Source organism: Neodiprion lecontei, chromosome 6 (genome assembly GCF_021901455.1).
Source record: "Neodiprion lecontei isolate iyNeoLeco1 chromosome 6, iyNeoLeco1.1, whole genome shotgun sequence".
NCBI lineage: Eukaryota > Metazoa > Arthropoda > Insecta > Hymenoptera > Diprionidae > Neodiprion > Neodiprion lecontei.
In genome coordinates this window covers 25,264,953-25,281,076 of record NC_060265.1, presented here as the reverse complement: position 1 = coordinate 25,281,076, position 16,124 = coordinate 25,264,953, and the positions used below count along the sequence as shown (strand labels likewise).

At 35.6% G+C, this 16,124-nt stretch overlaps 5 protein-coding genes across 10 annotated transcripts; 3 read left to right on the top strand and 2 right to left on the bottom strand.

Moving 5' to 3' along the window:
* Positions 1 to 664: 664 nt before the first annotated feature.
* LOC107218214 (beta-1,3-galactosyltransferase 5-like) lies at positions 665 to 2,576 on the top strand. The gene has a single exon (XM_015656015.2). The coding sequence runs from the start codon at positions 752 to 754 to the stop codon at positions 1,853 to 1,855; it is 1,104 nt and encodes a 367-aa protein (XP_015511501.1). The 5' UTR covers positions 665 to 751; the 3' UTR covers positions 1,856 to 2,576.
* Positions 2,264 to 5,445, bottom strand: LOC124295026 (protein angel). Of its 6 annotated transcripts, none has more exons than XM_046743053.1 (7): positions 5,310 to 5,412; positions 4,740 to 4,882; positions 4,204 to 4,567; positions 3,752 to 3,930; positions 3,246 to 3,619; positions 2,916 to 3,162; positions 2,264 to 2,722 (listed from the first exon to the last, which is right to left on the bottom strand). In XM_046743053.1, the coding sequence occupies exons 2-7, from the start codon at positions 4,827 to 4,829 to the stop codon at positions 2,318 to 2,320; spliced, it is 1,659 nt and encodes a 552-aa protein (XP_046599009.1). In that variant the 5' UTR covers positions 4,830 to 4,882; positions 5,310 to 5,412; the 3' UTR covers positions 2,264 to 2,317. The 6 variants fall into 6 exon arrangements, with proteins under 6 accessions (XP_046599009.1, XP_046599008.1, XP_046599010.1 ...); XM_046743052.1 differs by having other exon boundaries at positions 4,740 to 4,925; positions 5,310 to 5,384; XM_046743054.1 differs by having other exon boundaries at positions 4,956 to 5,351.
* A 22-nt stretch (positions 5,446 to 5,467) lies between these two features.
* On the bottom strand, positions 5,468 to 9,992 carry LOC107218210 (nuclear RNA export factor 1). The gene is made up of 10 exons (XM_015656011.2): positions 9,809 to 9,992; positions 9,274 to 9,505; positions 9,001 to 9,190; positions 7,622 to 7,862; positions 7,255 to 7,451; positions 7,008 to 7,120; positions 6,820 to 6,856; positions 6,470 to 6,711; positions 6,208 to 6,376; positions 5,468 to 6,005 (listed from the first exon to the last, which is right to left on the bottom strand). Exons 1-10 carry the CDS (start codon positions 9,894 to 9,896, stop codon positions 5,592 to 5,594), a joined length of 1,923 nt encoding a protein of 640 aa, XP_015511497.2. The 5' UTR covers positions 9,897 to 9,992; the 3' UTR covers positions 5,468 to 5,591.
* Positions 9,993 to 10,166: 174 nt separating this feature from the next.
* Positions 10,167 to 12,340, top strand: LOC107218211 (actin-related protein 10). Its single transcript, XM_015656012.2, has 5 exons — positions 10,167 to 10,594; positions 10,678 to 10,830; positions 10,937 to 11,221; positions 11,301 to 11,583; positions 11,694 to 12,340. The coding sequence occupies exons 1-5, from the start codon at positions 10,518 to 10,520 to the stop codon at positions 12,027 to 12,029; spliced, it is 1,134 nt and encodes a 377-aa protein (XP_015511498.2). The 5' UTR covers positions 10,167 to 10,517; the 3' UTR covers positions 12,030 to 12,340.
* A 189-nt stretch (positions 12,341 to 12,529) lies between these two features.
* On the top strand, positions 12,530 to 15,694 carry LOC107218229 (elongation factor 1-gamma). The gene is made up of 8 exons (XM_015656047.2): positions 12,530 to 12,587; positions 12,714 to 12,863; positions 13,037 to 13,100; positions 13,482 to 13,624; positions 14,144 to 14,446; positions 14,691 to 14,978; positions 15,127 to 15,279; positions 15,482 to 15,694. The coding sequence occupies exons 1-8, from the start codon at positions 12,576 to 12,578 to the stop codon at positions 15,635 to 15,637; spliced, it is 1,269 nt and encodes a 422-aa protein (XP_015511533.1). The 5' UTR covers positions 12,530 to 12,575; the 3' UTR covers positions 15,638 to 15,694.
* Positions 15,695 to 16,124: the final 430 nt, after the last annotated feature.

Genomic DNA, 16,124 nt, shown 5'->3' with positions numbered 1-16,124 from the left:
TTCCTGACTTATTCGGAATTTTATGTGGACACACAGTTGCGGAGTAATTATTACCGAGAATACGTCACGACAAGAAGAGTAAATGCACGGAAGTGTGACAGTTCTCATAATAATCTGATAATAATGATGCAGAATGTGAATCAGGGTTATAAGGGAATTCTAAAGGCTTCGATCAAATAGCTAACTGAACCTGACGAACATCGCAATTCTTGGAAAAGGGATATAGTGAAAAAGTTGATACGAGATTAGTGGCTAAGTTTGGTAGTGATTTCGCGCATACTGGATACAACCGTGCAACTGCGAGTACAAGCGAAGTGAGTCGGGACAACATTCTTCGATTCTTTAGGTAAGTCTTGCATCCATATTGCATCCAACTAATCATTTCTCGCTGCTGTAACCGCGAAATAATTTACCCCTTTCATCAGTTGTACGATTGAGGATTTGCTTTAGAAGATGCGCTGAGCGTTGATGAAGATATATTCTGAAGATATATTCCTCAGTGAACGCACTGACCTGGTACTCATCTTTTTTTGCTAGCATTATTCAAACGCGAATCAATGTTTCTCTCCTCCTGTTTCTCTCTCGCACCGCGGGAAAACATCAAACTTCGGTCGTGCATTGCGTGTTATGAAAATATGGGAGTGGCGGAAGAGGGAGGCAGAGCGACTATTTTAAAAACTTGCATTTGTTAGATGTAAAGAAAGGTTAATTTTTGTCGATTTGTGGTTCGCGAAACACTCCTTAGCACAAAATGTATATAAGACGTGGGGTGCCTTATGTAATCTTTTGGACACTGATCGTAGTGTTCTTTTACATAACGTTTAAACAATTTTCTGTGGTTAGAAAATCGAGTCCAGTTTACTTTCGAAAGATCAACAGTAGCCAAATCGATAGAGGAAATTTGTTGAATTTAAATCCCTTTCGATATGTAATAAACACTGACTGCGATACTAGCTTTCTTGTTTGGGTTGTCACTTCGTACGCTGCTGATGTGTCGGCCAGAAGTGCGTTACGCAGGGCTTACTCCGAGTCTGAATTGGAAGAATTGGGAGTTAGAAGAATATTTTTATTAGCATTGTTACACGATGACGTTCAAAATAAAACCCACGTCACCCAAAATGCTATTTTAGATGAAGCACGGCGATACAATGACATTATTCAAGGCAACTTTATTGAGGCATACAAAAATCTTACCTACAAACATGTAATGGGCCTGAAATGGGCTACGCAATATTGTAAAAATGCTTCGTACATCATGAAAATGGATCATGACATTGTAGTGGACCTTTACAAAATTATAGATGTAATAAAAGCAGCCAGTATACCGCATAATATTGTGATGGGTTACGTACTGAGAAATATGAGTCCCATACGCGAACCAATGAACAAATGGTACGTTACTAGGGATGAGTATATTGCGGACTTCTATCCAGACTTTTTATCTGGTTGGTTATATGTAACGACTCTAAAAACTGCCAAAGATTTGGTTGATGTTGCACAGATTTATCCCAAGTATTTTTGGATAGATGATCTATTTCTTACAGGTATCATTAGAGAGGAATTAGGTGTAAAATTTCACGATATACATGAAATTTATACAACAAATAATGAATATTTGAATTGTTGCTTGAAAGCTCGTACGAAAAAATTCAAATGCGACTTTGCAGTTGGGCCAAACGGCGGCGATACAGAGTTACAAGTTAGATTCAAGGATTTTGCTAAATACTGTAGAAGCAATTGCTTTCCAAGATCTAAAAAATTTTCAGTCACTAATACTTGCATTGTCGCTTGGCACGATCCTAATTTAGGCCGAGGCGTAGCTCAAGTATCTCCCCTCCAATTAAATGTTGTATGACACGTAACTTTGTACACTAAACCAGAACTTATCAAGATTTTTTTAAATAATCTAATGATTAGTTATACGTATTCCTACCGATGACCACATCACCTTCACTATGGTATTTTATATAGCCTACGATATATCTGCATTTTAAGTTTATGTCAGTCATTTGAATTGTATGTTGTGTGGTTGCAAATGGATGCAAATTTGATTTTTCTACAGTAACAAAATTTATTGTTTTTAATGGACTTCATCGATTTCAGATTGAAATATGGTATTTATATTTTGTTTCTAAATGGTAAAACAAAACCTCATGACATGGAATAATTGCATCAAAGCTGCTTCCAGATATTGGTGTCACTACATTAGTTATCTGTGGAAGGATAAATGTTGAAAAAAACATGACATCGACTCAAATTTTTATTGAAAATATTTTTCTTTATTTATATTACGCAAGTGGAGGCAGAGACTGAACGATTACTGCCTCAGTTTCTTTCGCAGTATAAAAGTTGCTCCTGTACTAAAGTGATCACTGCCAATCTCACGATTTGGTATAGTTGACACAGCTTTACACTGTTTTTGCGTAGGTAGTGTATATCGTTCAATGAGCTCGACTTCACTAAAGAATATATAATCCACTGTAACCCAGCCGTCTTGGTGAGTTGTAGCTTCGTTTTGCCCATTACGATCAATGTGTGAGTAAACGCTTCGAAATTTAAATGGGTGGGTTAAAGAACCAGATCCAAAATTCACATGATGACCATCTAATATTTGTATTTTTTGGAAGTTTTTATTTCGGACATTCACTTCATCCTTTCGAAACTGATTCTTATCGCAAGAGTCCCAACTAGTTTTAGATAACCCTTTCTCACTGTTTTCCAACTGTGAAACAATATTTTACATCACTGTATAAATACATTTAGTTTTATAATTTTATTAATAAATTCTTAATATATTTTATGCCAAGTTACTTTATTATTTTTCAATAAAAGTGTTTGACCTTCATCATGATATTGGAATTAGAATCGTTTCTTCTTCTGAACAGTACTAAGTAGCAACTGAATTTTATGCTTACCATGACTTTGCCTTCACCGCGATTGCGCAGTCTTTTTAACAGTATGCAGAAATGTTGACAACTGTCGGTCACATATAAATGTGGCGGAATAAGTGAATTGCTCAAACTGCGGTGATCCGCTGGCCCTAGAGTTCGACTTTTTCCCATGTATAGAAACGAACCTTCAGTTATAAATTTATACACTCCTGACTTTGGTTGCAAATTAAAATCTCCAGCCAGAATTATAGGATGATATGTCGGGCCTCTTCTGTTACAAATGCGGATGTAATGGATAATTGGTGCCCATAGAAATTATTATTTTTTAAAACAATCATTTGGCAAGTAACTCACGACGTATTTTTAATAAAAGCAATTCTCTCCAGTTCAGCTATTAAAATCTGAGTCTGACAGAGTCTGATGTCGTCTCGTTTTGGGTTATAAAGTAAATGTGTGGTGGCAATAACTATCTGTGTTTCTGGACTGTCCTTCAATGACAGCTTGACAATTATAGCAACGTTGTCTCGGTTGAGAATTTCTACGTCTGACTGGAAAAATTCTACATTTTCATACTCAACGAGATCAAATACGTCGGATCGATACATCAGAAGCAGTCCGTCCTTTTTATCGTTTGTGCGCTTCTTGTATAAATGATTATACTTATGTTCTTTAAAGGGTTTTAGAAATTCATTCAGATGGTCCTCTTGCATTTCTTGAAGACATATTACCTTTGAAATAATCAGTGCATGAAATTAATACTTTATAAACGCATTTTGATGTTTCTTTAACCAACTTCAGTCGATGAACAGACAGATTAGCATATATTTTCACAAGCCTACGAAAACGAGATGTGCACTCACAGTAGCCTGAGCTTCCAATATTTCTTGTATCAGTAATTTCTTACGAGTTTCCCATTCGAGAGTGCGCTGATTATGATGCTTATATAAGTAACTGTGCATTTCTAAAAGATACTGAGCCAAAATATTGTAAGAAAATAGTCTAATGACACAATTTTTCTCAGAGTTTGGTAAGTTTCGTCCTGAAACAAACCATGGTTTGATTATTTGTAATTAGGATGGAAAAGAAATCTGGGATATCTTCATTTCTCTACTTTCATGATATCAGCTTACATATCTGAGAAACAGCATTGAAATATTAAAATCTTCACTAGTTCGACAGCTAAAACGAACTGACTTACCTTCACAATCATAAGACAATTTAATTAATACGTATATACTTTTTTAAACAATTGAACAATTAGCAGTAAGATTGAGAATATCAATTGTTACCTAATACATCTTAAGGTACAAACCTCTGCCGACCTTTCTCCATGTTCGCATTGCTTTGTAATTTTGTTGCACTCTACAGATATCATTTGTAGGCATCGTATTAAGATCTGGGTTTGTAGGTGTTGACGAAGTACTTTCATGATTTTTCAGAGCATCTTTAAAGGTGACAGTGCTTGCGTCATATGATCGATGATCGCTTGATGATCCATAACATGTGTTTAGGTACGGCTCCATAATGGATTTTTCAAATTCTCTGTGCGTACTTTCACTCGCATTAGATTCTATTAAATCGACGTATGTCGAAAATAGGGCTTCCACACCTGATGCTTCCTTGTTAAGATTTTTTATCAATAAATGTTTCAATGGTATTGTCGTCATATGATAAACCTAAACAAGTAAACAGTGCGTCAAGACAGGCTGAATCTTTGTATAAATTTAATATGCACGTTGAGAGGGGATATTTCATTTCTCTAAAATTATTATTGACAAAAGTGTAGGATCAACTTGAACTTCAATTTATTGATGGGTAATCAATACTTACAAATACGTCACGACTCACCTTTTTGCAATGAAACAAAATGACGTGAATATTTCGTCTGAATGTTTTTGTGACAGTGACAGCTGTTAACAGTGGAGTTACTGGGATCATTTATTCAAATGTAATGCTGTTTTTCCTATTACAGGTGATCGAAGGATAAGTTACTGTACAAATTTTTATAGTATTTTTATATGCGGTTGTAGTTTCCTAGAAAAGTGAGGTTATAATATCGCGTACTTTTTCAACATTTAACATTGAAAAATGATTATGAAATTGCATGGCAATAAAATTACTCAAATTTTTTCGAGAATTATTATTCACTGCCGAGTAATTCCGGGACATCAACAACGTTGTGTCAGAGTTTTAGAAATTATGGTGGGTCTGCTCTTTGTTCGGCGATGGATTCACGATACACGAATTGGTACAAATAACTCGACAATTTTTATACGGTTTAAACTGAAGAGTTCATTCTCGAATTTCACTGCTAAACAGTTGCCAGCTTCGTTATGACAATTAAGTAACTGATTTGGGTAATTCCACGTGTTTAAACATGATGAAAAATGGTATTCTTTGACTGTACGGATAACTAACCTCCTCGTGACAGCCTGCGTCTTGGGTACCTCCTCGGAACTGAAAGTAGTCTTTGGCGCGAAAATGTCGGGAATGAATGAGACATGCGTTTACTGCCGTATTGAACTAACTCGGGAATGATGGAGGTGTTTCAAAACTCACGGAAAGTCATTAAACGGTCATAGAAAACGTATATTTATTTAAATACGTACGGATTGTATATACAAACATGATTTGAATGGAATAAGATTTTCATTAATATAAGTTAAACTAAGCTGTCTCATTGAACCGAATGTTGCAAATTTATTTCTGAAATGCTTGCGGAGGAACTTGTCCCAATTCATGAAACTTCTTAAACGCTGCGAGAGCCATGTCAAAGTTCCATTGCACTTTGGTTAGGCACTCCCTACTCCATTCCAGGTTCATACCAGACTGTTGGCTAAGAGCCATAGCCATTTGCAGATGCAGATCTTGTTGAGCTACTACTGGTTCACTGGATTCTGTTACTCTTGCATTACTATTGTCAGCAGAAATCTCTGTTAGAGCCTGCTTTTTTTGTTCATCTGTCGGCTCGTTTATATGCAATTGTTCATTGCGAATACAAAACCCCGATCCCTGGGGAACTATGAGCAAGCTTCGGCTGAAATAACGTAGTGGTTTTTTATCAGTTTCCACTTCTTGGAAAACCCCAGTTATCATGACTATCATCGCCACTTCCTGCAACGTGTGAAATTTATCGTTAAATTAACGGTGGTTGACACCCTGGTACACAACAAAGGAATCAGTTTTTCAAAGAATTATCCGTGCGATTTTAATTGAAAAATAAATACATAACGACACTTCATTACTATGAGTTAATTGGTTTAGGTGTTTTGAGCATTCTGAAATTAAAAAATACGCATTTTGTATTATATTTTACCGAGCAAAGACTAATGTCCATGGAAAAGCTGTTGAAACAATGCTTTGTTTTTGGGATCTCCGATAAAAACGAAACAATAGTTAATCTGCCTTGCTTCAATAATTTTAGTCTTCTTTCCTGATCGTTCACTCTGAATAAATTTCTGTTGTGTGGCAGGTACTCTTTAAACCTGTTGGCATTGATAAATTAATAATTGATTAATCACAGGAAAATAGCAGGTCTCACTTAAGAATATTATAATGCTGATTGCTTACGTAAGTACCTGTTTAAATTGTCGTGTTTACACGCAATAGTTAAACTAAATGATGCTTGTTCATCATATGCATTGAGCAGCGGTTGACGGTTATTGCTATCGAAAATGAGGAAATATTGATGAAGGAATGCATCAGCCACTTGACGAGTTTCATTAGTTATTGAAAATACTCGTTGAGATACTGGCAGTTTTGATGCATCTTCATCTGCTGCTATCTCAAATCCAATTGGAGGTGGAAGGTTCATGTCATCCTATTTATAAAAATTATTATTTTTTTTTGTATCATCAACAATTTCATAATAAACGTTACAAAAACTCAAAAAATAATTCGTCGTCTTGAAACCATATTTAGGACTTACCAATTTTAGGAGTTTTGGAAATCGTTTCCGAATATCGCTTTAGTAGTCGAAGACAAAAACCAGGAGCAGCCAATGTTAATACAGAAACAGATAAAGTAAAACACTATGAATATCTAACGGTGTCAAATATCACAAACTGAATAGTATTGCTTGCAAGTTATTAAAGCTAAAATTGTTGAAGAAGTTACCTGATAAATTCCTCTGGCCACTGTTTGTATTTGTCACATAAGGGATTACCTAACAATCGAAGTTCTTTCAGCTTTAATTGCTTCAGTCCATCGATTGCTTTCAAATCTCGAATCTGTATGAGAAGTAAATATACTGAAAATTGATGTAAATTCTTTTTCCTTACGAACTAAGATTCAGTCGAGTGCTAAGATATCTACAAAGTTATTTATCGGCATCATATACATTAACGATTTGCAAAGTACTCACTCGATTATTGCTAAGGTGTAATATCGACAGATTTGGTAATTTTGTGTGCAGTTGAGTACCAAGTCTGTCAATATTTTGCAATTTATTGCCGTCCAAGTTTAGTGCTTCCAAGTTTGGAGTGTGCTCACTTATTACATCTATCACTGCCATCAATATTTTGGGTTGAAACAGTGCGCAAAACATATCCTGATACAGATCTGTTTGAGTCATAGAGAAAGGAATTAGAATTGATGCTAATAATGTTATCAATTTATTAGAAACAATAAGAATTTCATGCAACATTTCCATTTAACTAGATAAATCATATTAACCTAGAAATATTCCTGAGGTACTCTGGAATAATTTCATAAGTTTTAAAGTTACTCACCTTTGTCTCTGTGAAACTGTGATAAATCAAGGGCACTTGCTGCAACATATCGTTTTACAACAGCAATTTTAATTCTATCTTTGAATTGCTGGTCAACTTTGGCTGGTGGAAAATAAGGCCTCACTTTGATAGTCAATTTGGATCCATTATTGGCTAGGATTTGACGGTCGGCTTTCAGCAGTTTATTTGCAATTGTAAATTCATCTACGTAGAAGGTGACATCATTACCTTCAAATTTGTACTGATACATACAAAATCACAGTTATTAAAGTTCAGTATTGCCTGATAACAATAGAAAGTAGTGTCAGACATTTTCGCAAAAATTAGTAATAATATAATACACAAGATGTAATCATCTACAAAGAATTGCAAGCAAGGCGATGCATATATTATACAAATAATAAGTATGCAGTAGGGTAGACCTTGTTTAGAGTATTGATGAATTTTTTCCAGGCTGCCTCCCAAATTGGCTACAAATAATTCAAAAACAATCCTCTAAGTTTTTCAAATTTTTATCTTACCTCCTCATGCTGTTCCACATGGGTTTCGTTTTGCCATAATAACAACATTAAATTTTGTGTTCATTTTACACTTTATCTTTATTTTCCAGTAATTGTCATAAGAAAAATCTGTGTTACGTCCGTTAATGGAGTTTACTCCTGAGCGGTAGGAATAAACCGGTTGGCTTCACTTTTACGTACTATGTCAACCAGAAATCAGTATGAGGATTGAATAACGTAGGGTTTGTTTGAGATATTACTTATATATTTATTTCGAGGAAGCTCAGATGGCGGTAAAAACGAAGTGTGCTGTATGAAGCTATGTAAGAAGTCTAGTTGTGACGTTGTTGAGAGTTAGAATAGGAGTGTCGCTAGAGACTTGAAACGTACGGGTGCAGAAAAGGTGTGAAGATGCTGAAGGAAGGGAATAGAATTTGATGAGTAAGCGCGATAGTGAATACCGTGAGACTAGGTAGAGATAAGAGGACAGGACAGAGACCATGAGATTCATATAAGAACTGTGGGAGAGTTAGCGAGTAGGAAAAATAGAGAGAAGTGGTATGCTGGACGTAACATCTGAATCAAACGGGGTATAATTCAAGTATAATAAATATATAATTAACTTCTGTTGAAGATATCTTTCTTTTTGAAAATCGCGTTTTAGATATATTAATCCTAAGTCGCGGTTTTTAGAATTTTTGAGTTGAAATGCATTGAAAATAATTGAAAAATGAAGCTATGAAAAAGAAAAAAATATCCTCAAAACAATGCTAAATATATTATTGTTTTTGAATTATTTGGAGTCGATTTGGGGGGCCGCCCTGAAAATATTCATCAGCACCCTGAATAAGGACTAGTCTATTTATGTAGCGTGCTTACCATAATTGGAATAAATGTGTCAGGTGTTAAATAAGAAGTTAGAACGTCAAGCAAATATTCTTTGTTGAATGTAGAGGTATTTGAGATATGAACTTTGTAACAATTGGCTGGAGCTGCCTGTAAATTCCTATATCTGTGATCATCGACTCCTCTGGGAGGCACGGGACTATTCCTTCTTGTTCTAGGCCGACTGAAATTTAACGCAAATATTTTAAATGACACTTCTACTTATAACAATATAAACCATTTAGTGCACTGGAAGTATAAATTTACCCCATGCCCCTTGCATTGCCCCTCCACGCCACCCCAGACCGGCCGCGGTTTTGCCTGACTTCGTTAGACATCTCGGCATCATCGTCCAAGTGTCGTCTCAGTCCAGCTTCTAAGTCTCTTTGTCTGTCCCTATTGTGCCTTTCGCCTCGACCTCCTTTGCCAATCCTTGACGTTTTAAACGATACCCTTGGTGCGGAGTCACGATCAGAGTATAACGTTCTGTCATCGTGACCTAAGGAGGACAAAACGGTTAATGAAAACTGACTTATGTATCCCTAACTTGTTCAAAGAAATCCTGAAGTGTCGGTGTGTTACAGAGGTTGCATACAATCACAAGTGAACCATTAGTCTATGATAAGAGCAGTGAGGTACTGACGTGTGCTAAAAAAATCGTGCTTTTTTACCCCTAGAGTATACTAAATTATATTTAAATATACTCAAAACTTACGCACTCGTTTCAAGCAAAATTAACCTCTTCTTAGTTAGTATGATTCCATGTTGTAAAAAGAACAATTTGTAAAAAAGGAATACTTACCGTAGTATTGTCTTCTTTCGGAGTTATCTCGTCTTTGCTGTGGTTGATGGTTATTCCAGCCACGACCTTTGCTATTTTTTCTGGGCATTTTGGTTCAAAACAATTACCCTGTGCACTCGGAAATGCTCGGAAAACACTGTATCTGACAAAATTTTCCACTTTTCGTGTTGGGCATAAAGCAATGTATATATAAGGTCAACTTCTCCAGTATAGACTGTTGTTTCAGCAAATATGCGGCCACGAAATATAGTTTAGCAGGCTGCCACTGGAGTGCGCGACGAGCGTCGTGGTGATACTGTTGAATCAGGTCATCAAATTTAATAGCGAATACAGAGAGGTTTCTCTTGGCGAATACACGTGTCGTATCGTTCACCGATTCTACAACCGTGTTTTGTCGTACTTGTGGTCAATTTCGAGGGTTGCCGTATACTTAAATACATTATAAGTAACGTCGTGGTAACTGCTTGGTAATCTTTACCTCAAAAGTTAACGGCAGCTTCGCGCTGCTGGCTGCCGCGGCATTTCGTTGCCCGTGAAAATCTAGCCTAAAACTGCGCAGTCTATCTGTATTTAGTCTATGCTCTCATGTAGTGCTTACAATGACAGTTCTGCTTAACCTATGATTTTTAACCTCTAATGGAATCTAGATCTGGAAAAATTTGCTTCAGGTCATAATCAGATTAATTTTGACCTAAGAAAAAAGGATAAAATGTCGTTGTACGAGGGTATCAGGTTAATTTCGGACAAGCAAACCGTTGTTTTTGACATTGGAAGCGCATATACTAAGTGAGTGTACAAAAGATAAGTAATCATTAATTAGTGAATTCTTACCAAGCTTGAGACGATACTTAGATTCATTACATCACCAGATATGGATATGCTGGAGAGTCGGTACCTCGCGGCATAATAAAAACTGAAGTGAAATGTCCAGAATCTGGGAAAATAAGGAAGGTATTCTCTTACGAGGATTCACAGGACTTGTATCAGCTTCTAGTCGAATTCATTCACTTACTCTTCTTCAGGTAATTTTAAAATCATTATACACAATTTACAAATTATATGATTGGACGAATTCAAAAAAAAAATCTCGATGGGACCAGTACTGATGCAATTTGTTTCAATTTATAGGCACGTTGTTGTCAGTCCCAAAGATATAAAAGTAATTATTGTTGAGTCTATATTGACTCCAACAGAATTTCGAGATACTTTGGCTAAAGTATTTTTCCGACACTTTGAAATTGGTTCCTTGATGCTTGCACCTTCCCACTTGGTTGCTGTTAGTACTTTGGGAGTTTCTACAGCATTGGTATTAGACGTTGGATATAAAGAAGCAACGTTGATTCCGATTTACGAAGGTGTGCCAGTTCTCAAGGCATGGCAGGCCTTGCCACTGGCAGGACACGCGGTCCATGAGTAAATTGAATATTTCAGATTTTTCTAATCTGCTTAAACGATGAGCATCGTATTCAATATTAGTATCTGTTGCTTACAGGTGCATAAAGAAAGAATTGAAAACCGTCCTGCCTAACGACGGCAGTGACGTTGAGAAAACAATTGAAGATATCAAAGTTAGAACCTGCTTTGTTACCACAATAGAGCGGTCTCTCAAATTGCAAACTGATGAACCACCAATTGCACCTCCATCAGTTAAATATCCTGGAGTCAAAACTATAACTGTACCCGGATCAGTACGTGAAAAAGCTTTCGAATTATTGTGGGAGCGAGACAATGACAATTTGAGTGTACCAACCATGATACTAGATGCTATAGTGAAGGTAACCATTATGTACTAATAATGTGAATATTAGATTGATTAATTTTATTAGATTTCTTTCCAAAAATGTGACCGCTTACCAATTATTCTGTATTTTATTGTTCATTGCAGTGCCCTGTAGACATGAGACATCCGCTTGCTGAAAATATTCTGCTGATTGGAGGAACGACAATGGCAAAAGGATTTTTGCCACGTTTGAAATCTGAACTTTTGACATTACTGAAGAGTAACTTATATTCTGAGAAATTAAAAATAAGTACAGTCAAGTTTCATAAGGCACCAAGCAAAGCTAATTACACAGCATGGCTTGGTGGTGCTATATTTGGTATTGCAGATTTGCCACTACGTTGTTTGACGAAAGAAAATTACCTCATGTCAAACAGAGTCCCAGATTGGGCAAGCTTAATTGATAATCAGAAATCAGACTCATTGATAAATAGTATGTAAACTATTATGTCTACCTAATTCGTAAAAAAATTAACCTGATACCTAATGTTCTTATAAAGTTCCAATTTTCAACAGTGAGGTAGTAACCCAATTAAAAATCGTTACTCAAAATTAATGTTTTTTTTTTTTTTCTTGCATAGAATTTACTTTATTCTATAATGTCACAAAACGGTTTAAAATGATATGTTGGAACGAGATGGTCTTATTTTTAGCAGTCACGAGGAACTTCAGATGCCTGTAATGTAAAATATATTTAATAATTTATAATTCGTATAATAAAGAAATTGTAAGAATAAAAAAAATCGATCACATTCATACTTTGTATCAAACTAATTTCATCTAATTTTGGTTCGACCTAGTTATATATGTTTTATTGCGGAGAAATGTGTACGTGCACCCACTGAGATTTGTGATATTTCCCGTCGCCGGGTGACAATTCGAGAAATAGTGAAAAAAAAGAACAGCTGTGAAGGAGAAAGGCGCGCAGGCGCTTCGTCATGAGCCGGCTTTCGATCTCTAGACTTCCTCTTCCTGTAGCTCGGCACAATGGCGTCCGGAGTAAGTGTTTTTACGCGAAATATTCTTCGTAAAACATCACCGTCTTGTTCGACGAATCGGTCACGTGAATGCGTGCAATATGACAATTAAACATCATACATTTATATGGCGTGTAAATTTTTTTAGACCCTGTACACGTACCCAGAGAACTTCAGGGCCTACAAGGCGCTGATCGCAGCCCAATATTCCGGTGCTAAGGTTAAAATTGCCGAAGATTTCATTTTCGGCGAAACCAATAAGAGCGATGCCTTCCTGAAAAAATTTCCTCTTGGAAAGGTGAGATTAATTTCTATTTTGGTTACATTTTTTTTATACGTCTATCACTGAAATATCATCAGTCATCGATGGATTCTGTCTTAAGTCTTATCGCCGTGGTATGCTGACACCGCTTTATGTCACGCATATTTTACTGCCGACGTGTTTTTAATAACGCCGAATGTTTGTTGAAGGTTCCAGCTTTCGAGACTGCTGATGGCAAATATATCACCGAAAGCAATGCAATTGCTTACTATGGTATGCATAATCAACATTTTTACCCTCAGCTAAAAATATTTTTTCTCTTTATTGTTTTCATTCGTTGTTGTTTTTTTTTTTATCTTTTTCCTTTTTAATTAATTTTTACAATTCAAGAATAACATATTATACGTTGTATGCATTCTACCTCTTAATTAATTTCAATACGTGATATTTATTTAAATATTTGTCTTCTGCTTCAATTTCACATCAGTATTGTGAGCTTGATGCTGAATTATACATATACTTTGGGTGACAGATAGGTATGAAATTTTCACGTTTTATGACATACAATTTCCGAAACAACTGGTTTTAATTTCTATCATTTATTGTTTTTGCCGATCTCTTTGCCAAAAGTTTGTGCTATTTTTGTGTTTCTAGTTGCCAATGAGCAGCTGAGAGGCAAAACTGACATTGAGAGAGCAGAAATTGTGCAATGGTTTGGATTTGCCGATTCGGAGATCCTTCCTGCCAGCTGTGCTTGGGTTTTCCCATTATTAGGCCTCATGCAATACAACAAACAGGTATGAAATTCTTGTCCACCGTAAAACAAAATTTTCTTATTTTACAAAGAATTCAATGTTCATGATATTTTATTACAGTTTAGATTTGGCTAAAGTTGTTCTGCAAAACTGCATAAACATGAGAAATCCCATCATGGCATTAGTTTGACATTTATCACATCGCCTTTGTTCAAAGACGAGCCTGAATGTTTTAAATTCAAGTTTCGTAACACGAGAAGGCAGATGAATCTATGCTGAATATTCAAACGCATCTGTCATTCTTTTATACATTTGCGTACCAATATTGCTGACATTGAAACAAATAATTAGCTACCTTACTATTGCGATGAATGTTTTCATATGTTCTTCAGCTTGCATAATACGTTTAACGTTTTACTTCTCTTATCCCCAAAAAAAAAAAAAAAAAAAAAAAATTAAATAATATCAAAACTATCCAGTGTTTTAAACATTGTACAGGTACTGGGTGTATCAGAGAACATATTAGCAAGGATTTTGCAATTTTCGTAATTAATCTTTCAGACTATAGAACATGCCAAGGACGATGTTAAGAAAGCTTTGACAGCTTTGAATTCACATCTATTAACAAGGACGTACTTGGTTGGGGAACGACTTACTTTGGCAGATATTAGTGTTGCTACAACTCTACTGCATTTATATCAGTATATTTTGGAACCGAGTTTACGCAAGCCGTATCAAAATGTGAACAGATGGTTCCAAACTGTTATATATCAGCCAGAGTCCATCAATGTAATCGGTGCTTTTAAACTGGCTGACAAAACTCTTGAATATGATCCCAAGAAGTTTGCTGACGTTCAAGAAAAAGTGAGCAAAAAATATAGATATACAGTATTGTTCATGTGAAATACCATTTATTTATAAAATACTACCTTATTCCAAAATATGTTGCATGGTACTATGAACTTGTGGCTTTAGTCAGCAGCTAGTAGTAATTTCGAAGTATTTTATCATCAATAATTAGCAGTCAAAGTATTAAATAACCGTTCATCTTCAGTTTGTCATATACCGATCTACTACTGAACAGCTTTCAAATATTATGAATTTTTAGTCATCTGCAAAGAAAGAAAAGAAGGAAAAACGAAAGGAACAGAAAAAGGAACCTAAAGAACCTCGCGAGGCAGATGTAGATTTAGCTGATGAAATAGCAGCTGCTGAACCCAAATCTAAGGATCCATTTGACACAATGCCTAAAGGTACTTTTGATATGGATAGTTTCAAGCGTTGTTACTCCAATGAAGAAGAGACTGTCTCCATTCCTTTCTTCTGGAAAGAATTTGATCCTGAACATTACAGCATCTGGTTTGGAGAATACAAATACCCTGAAGAGTTGACAAAGGTAAACTCGTTATACTGAATTCTCTGCCGGGATTTGAATTTCATTCAGTTTTTCATGTAGCAAGAATATTTTTGGAGATATTATGAATTACCTACGGTTAAAATATAATCATATTTAAGATTGTATTCGTTAATCTTACATTGTCCAGGTGTTCATGTCTTGCAATCTCATTGGTGGCATGTATCAACGACTTGACAAAATGCGGAAAGCTGCTTTTGCCAGTGTTTGTCTTTTTGGAGAAGACAACAACAGCACAATCAGTGGAATTTGGGTATGGCGTGGACAGGATTTGGCATTTACGGTGAGTGTATATATGAATTTCTTACAAATTGAACTTTCTGTACCATGTCGAAAACATTTGGTTGTGGATATTGTGAGCCATGGTCACTTATTTAGCATCCTTTGGGGGATATATTGGATTTTATATTAATCGCCAAGTGGCTTATATAATGTTGAATGTTTCTACAGTAAATTAATTTTCCATACAATTTGTTTTACTGTAGCTAAGCCCCGATTGGCAGATAGATTACGAATCGTATAAATGGGAAAAATTGGACCCAAACAAGGATGAAACTAAAGCACTGGTGAAGCAGTACTTCAGTTGGACTGGTACTGACAAACAGGGGCGCAAGTTTAACCAGGGAAAAATCTTCAAATAAAGCTCCGAAAAATACTAATTTACACGAAACAAATAATAAAGAATGAATAAAAATAAATTGCAGCTACAAGATTTTCGATGTAAAACCTCCACGATTCCTCTACAGTACTATATGTCTATTAACATCCCAGCTTGAAAATTATTTACGTGCATATTCCAGTTTACTGCTATGTGATTACTTTGAAATATGGGCAATTGTTGAATCCCTCAAGCAATATAATTTTATACGTCATAAAATTTTACTGTTGACAAATAACAATTGACAACCTCGTTTTATTTGTAATTTAAAGAATTCGTATGCTCTATTTCATTTGTTATTAATAGAAATAAATACTAACTGTAATATTTGCACAATAATATGAATTTTGATTATTGCCCTTTACTTTAGTACTTTTATGGCTGCAAAACTCATCTGACATTTCCCCGTCATGTTTGACTTTGTTTTTGAAGATACTAAAAAAACATTGGTCTACAAAAATAACGTGAAA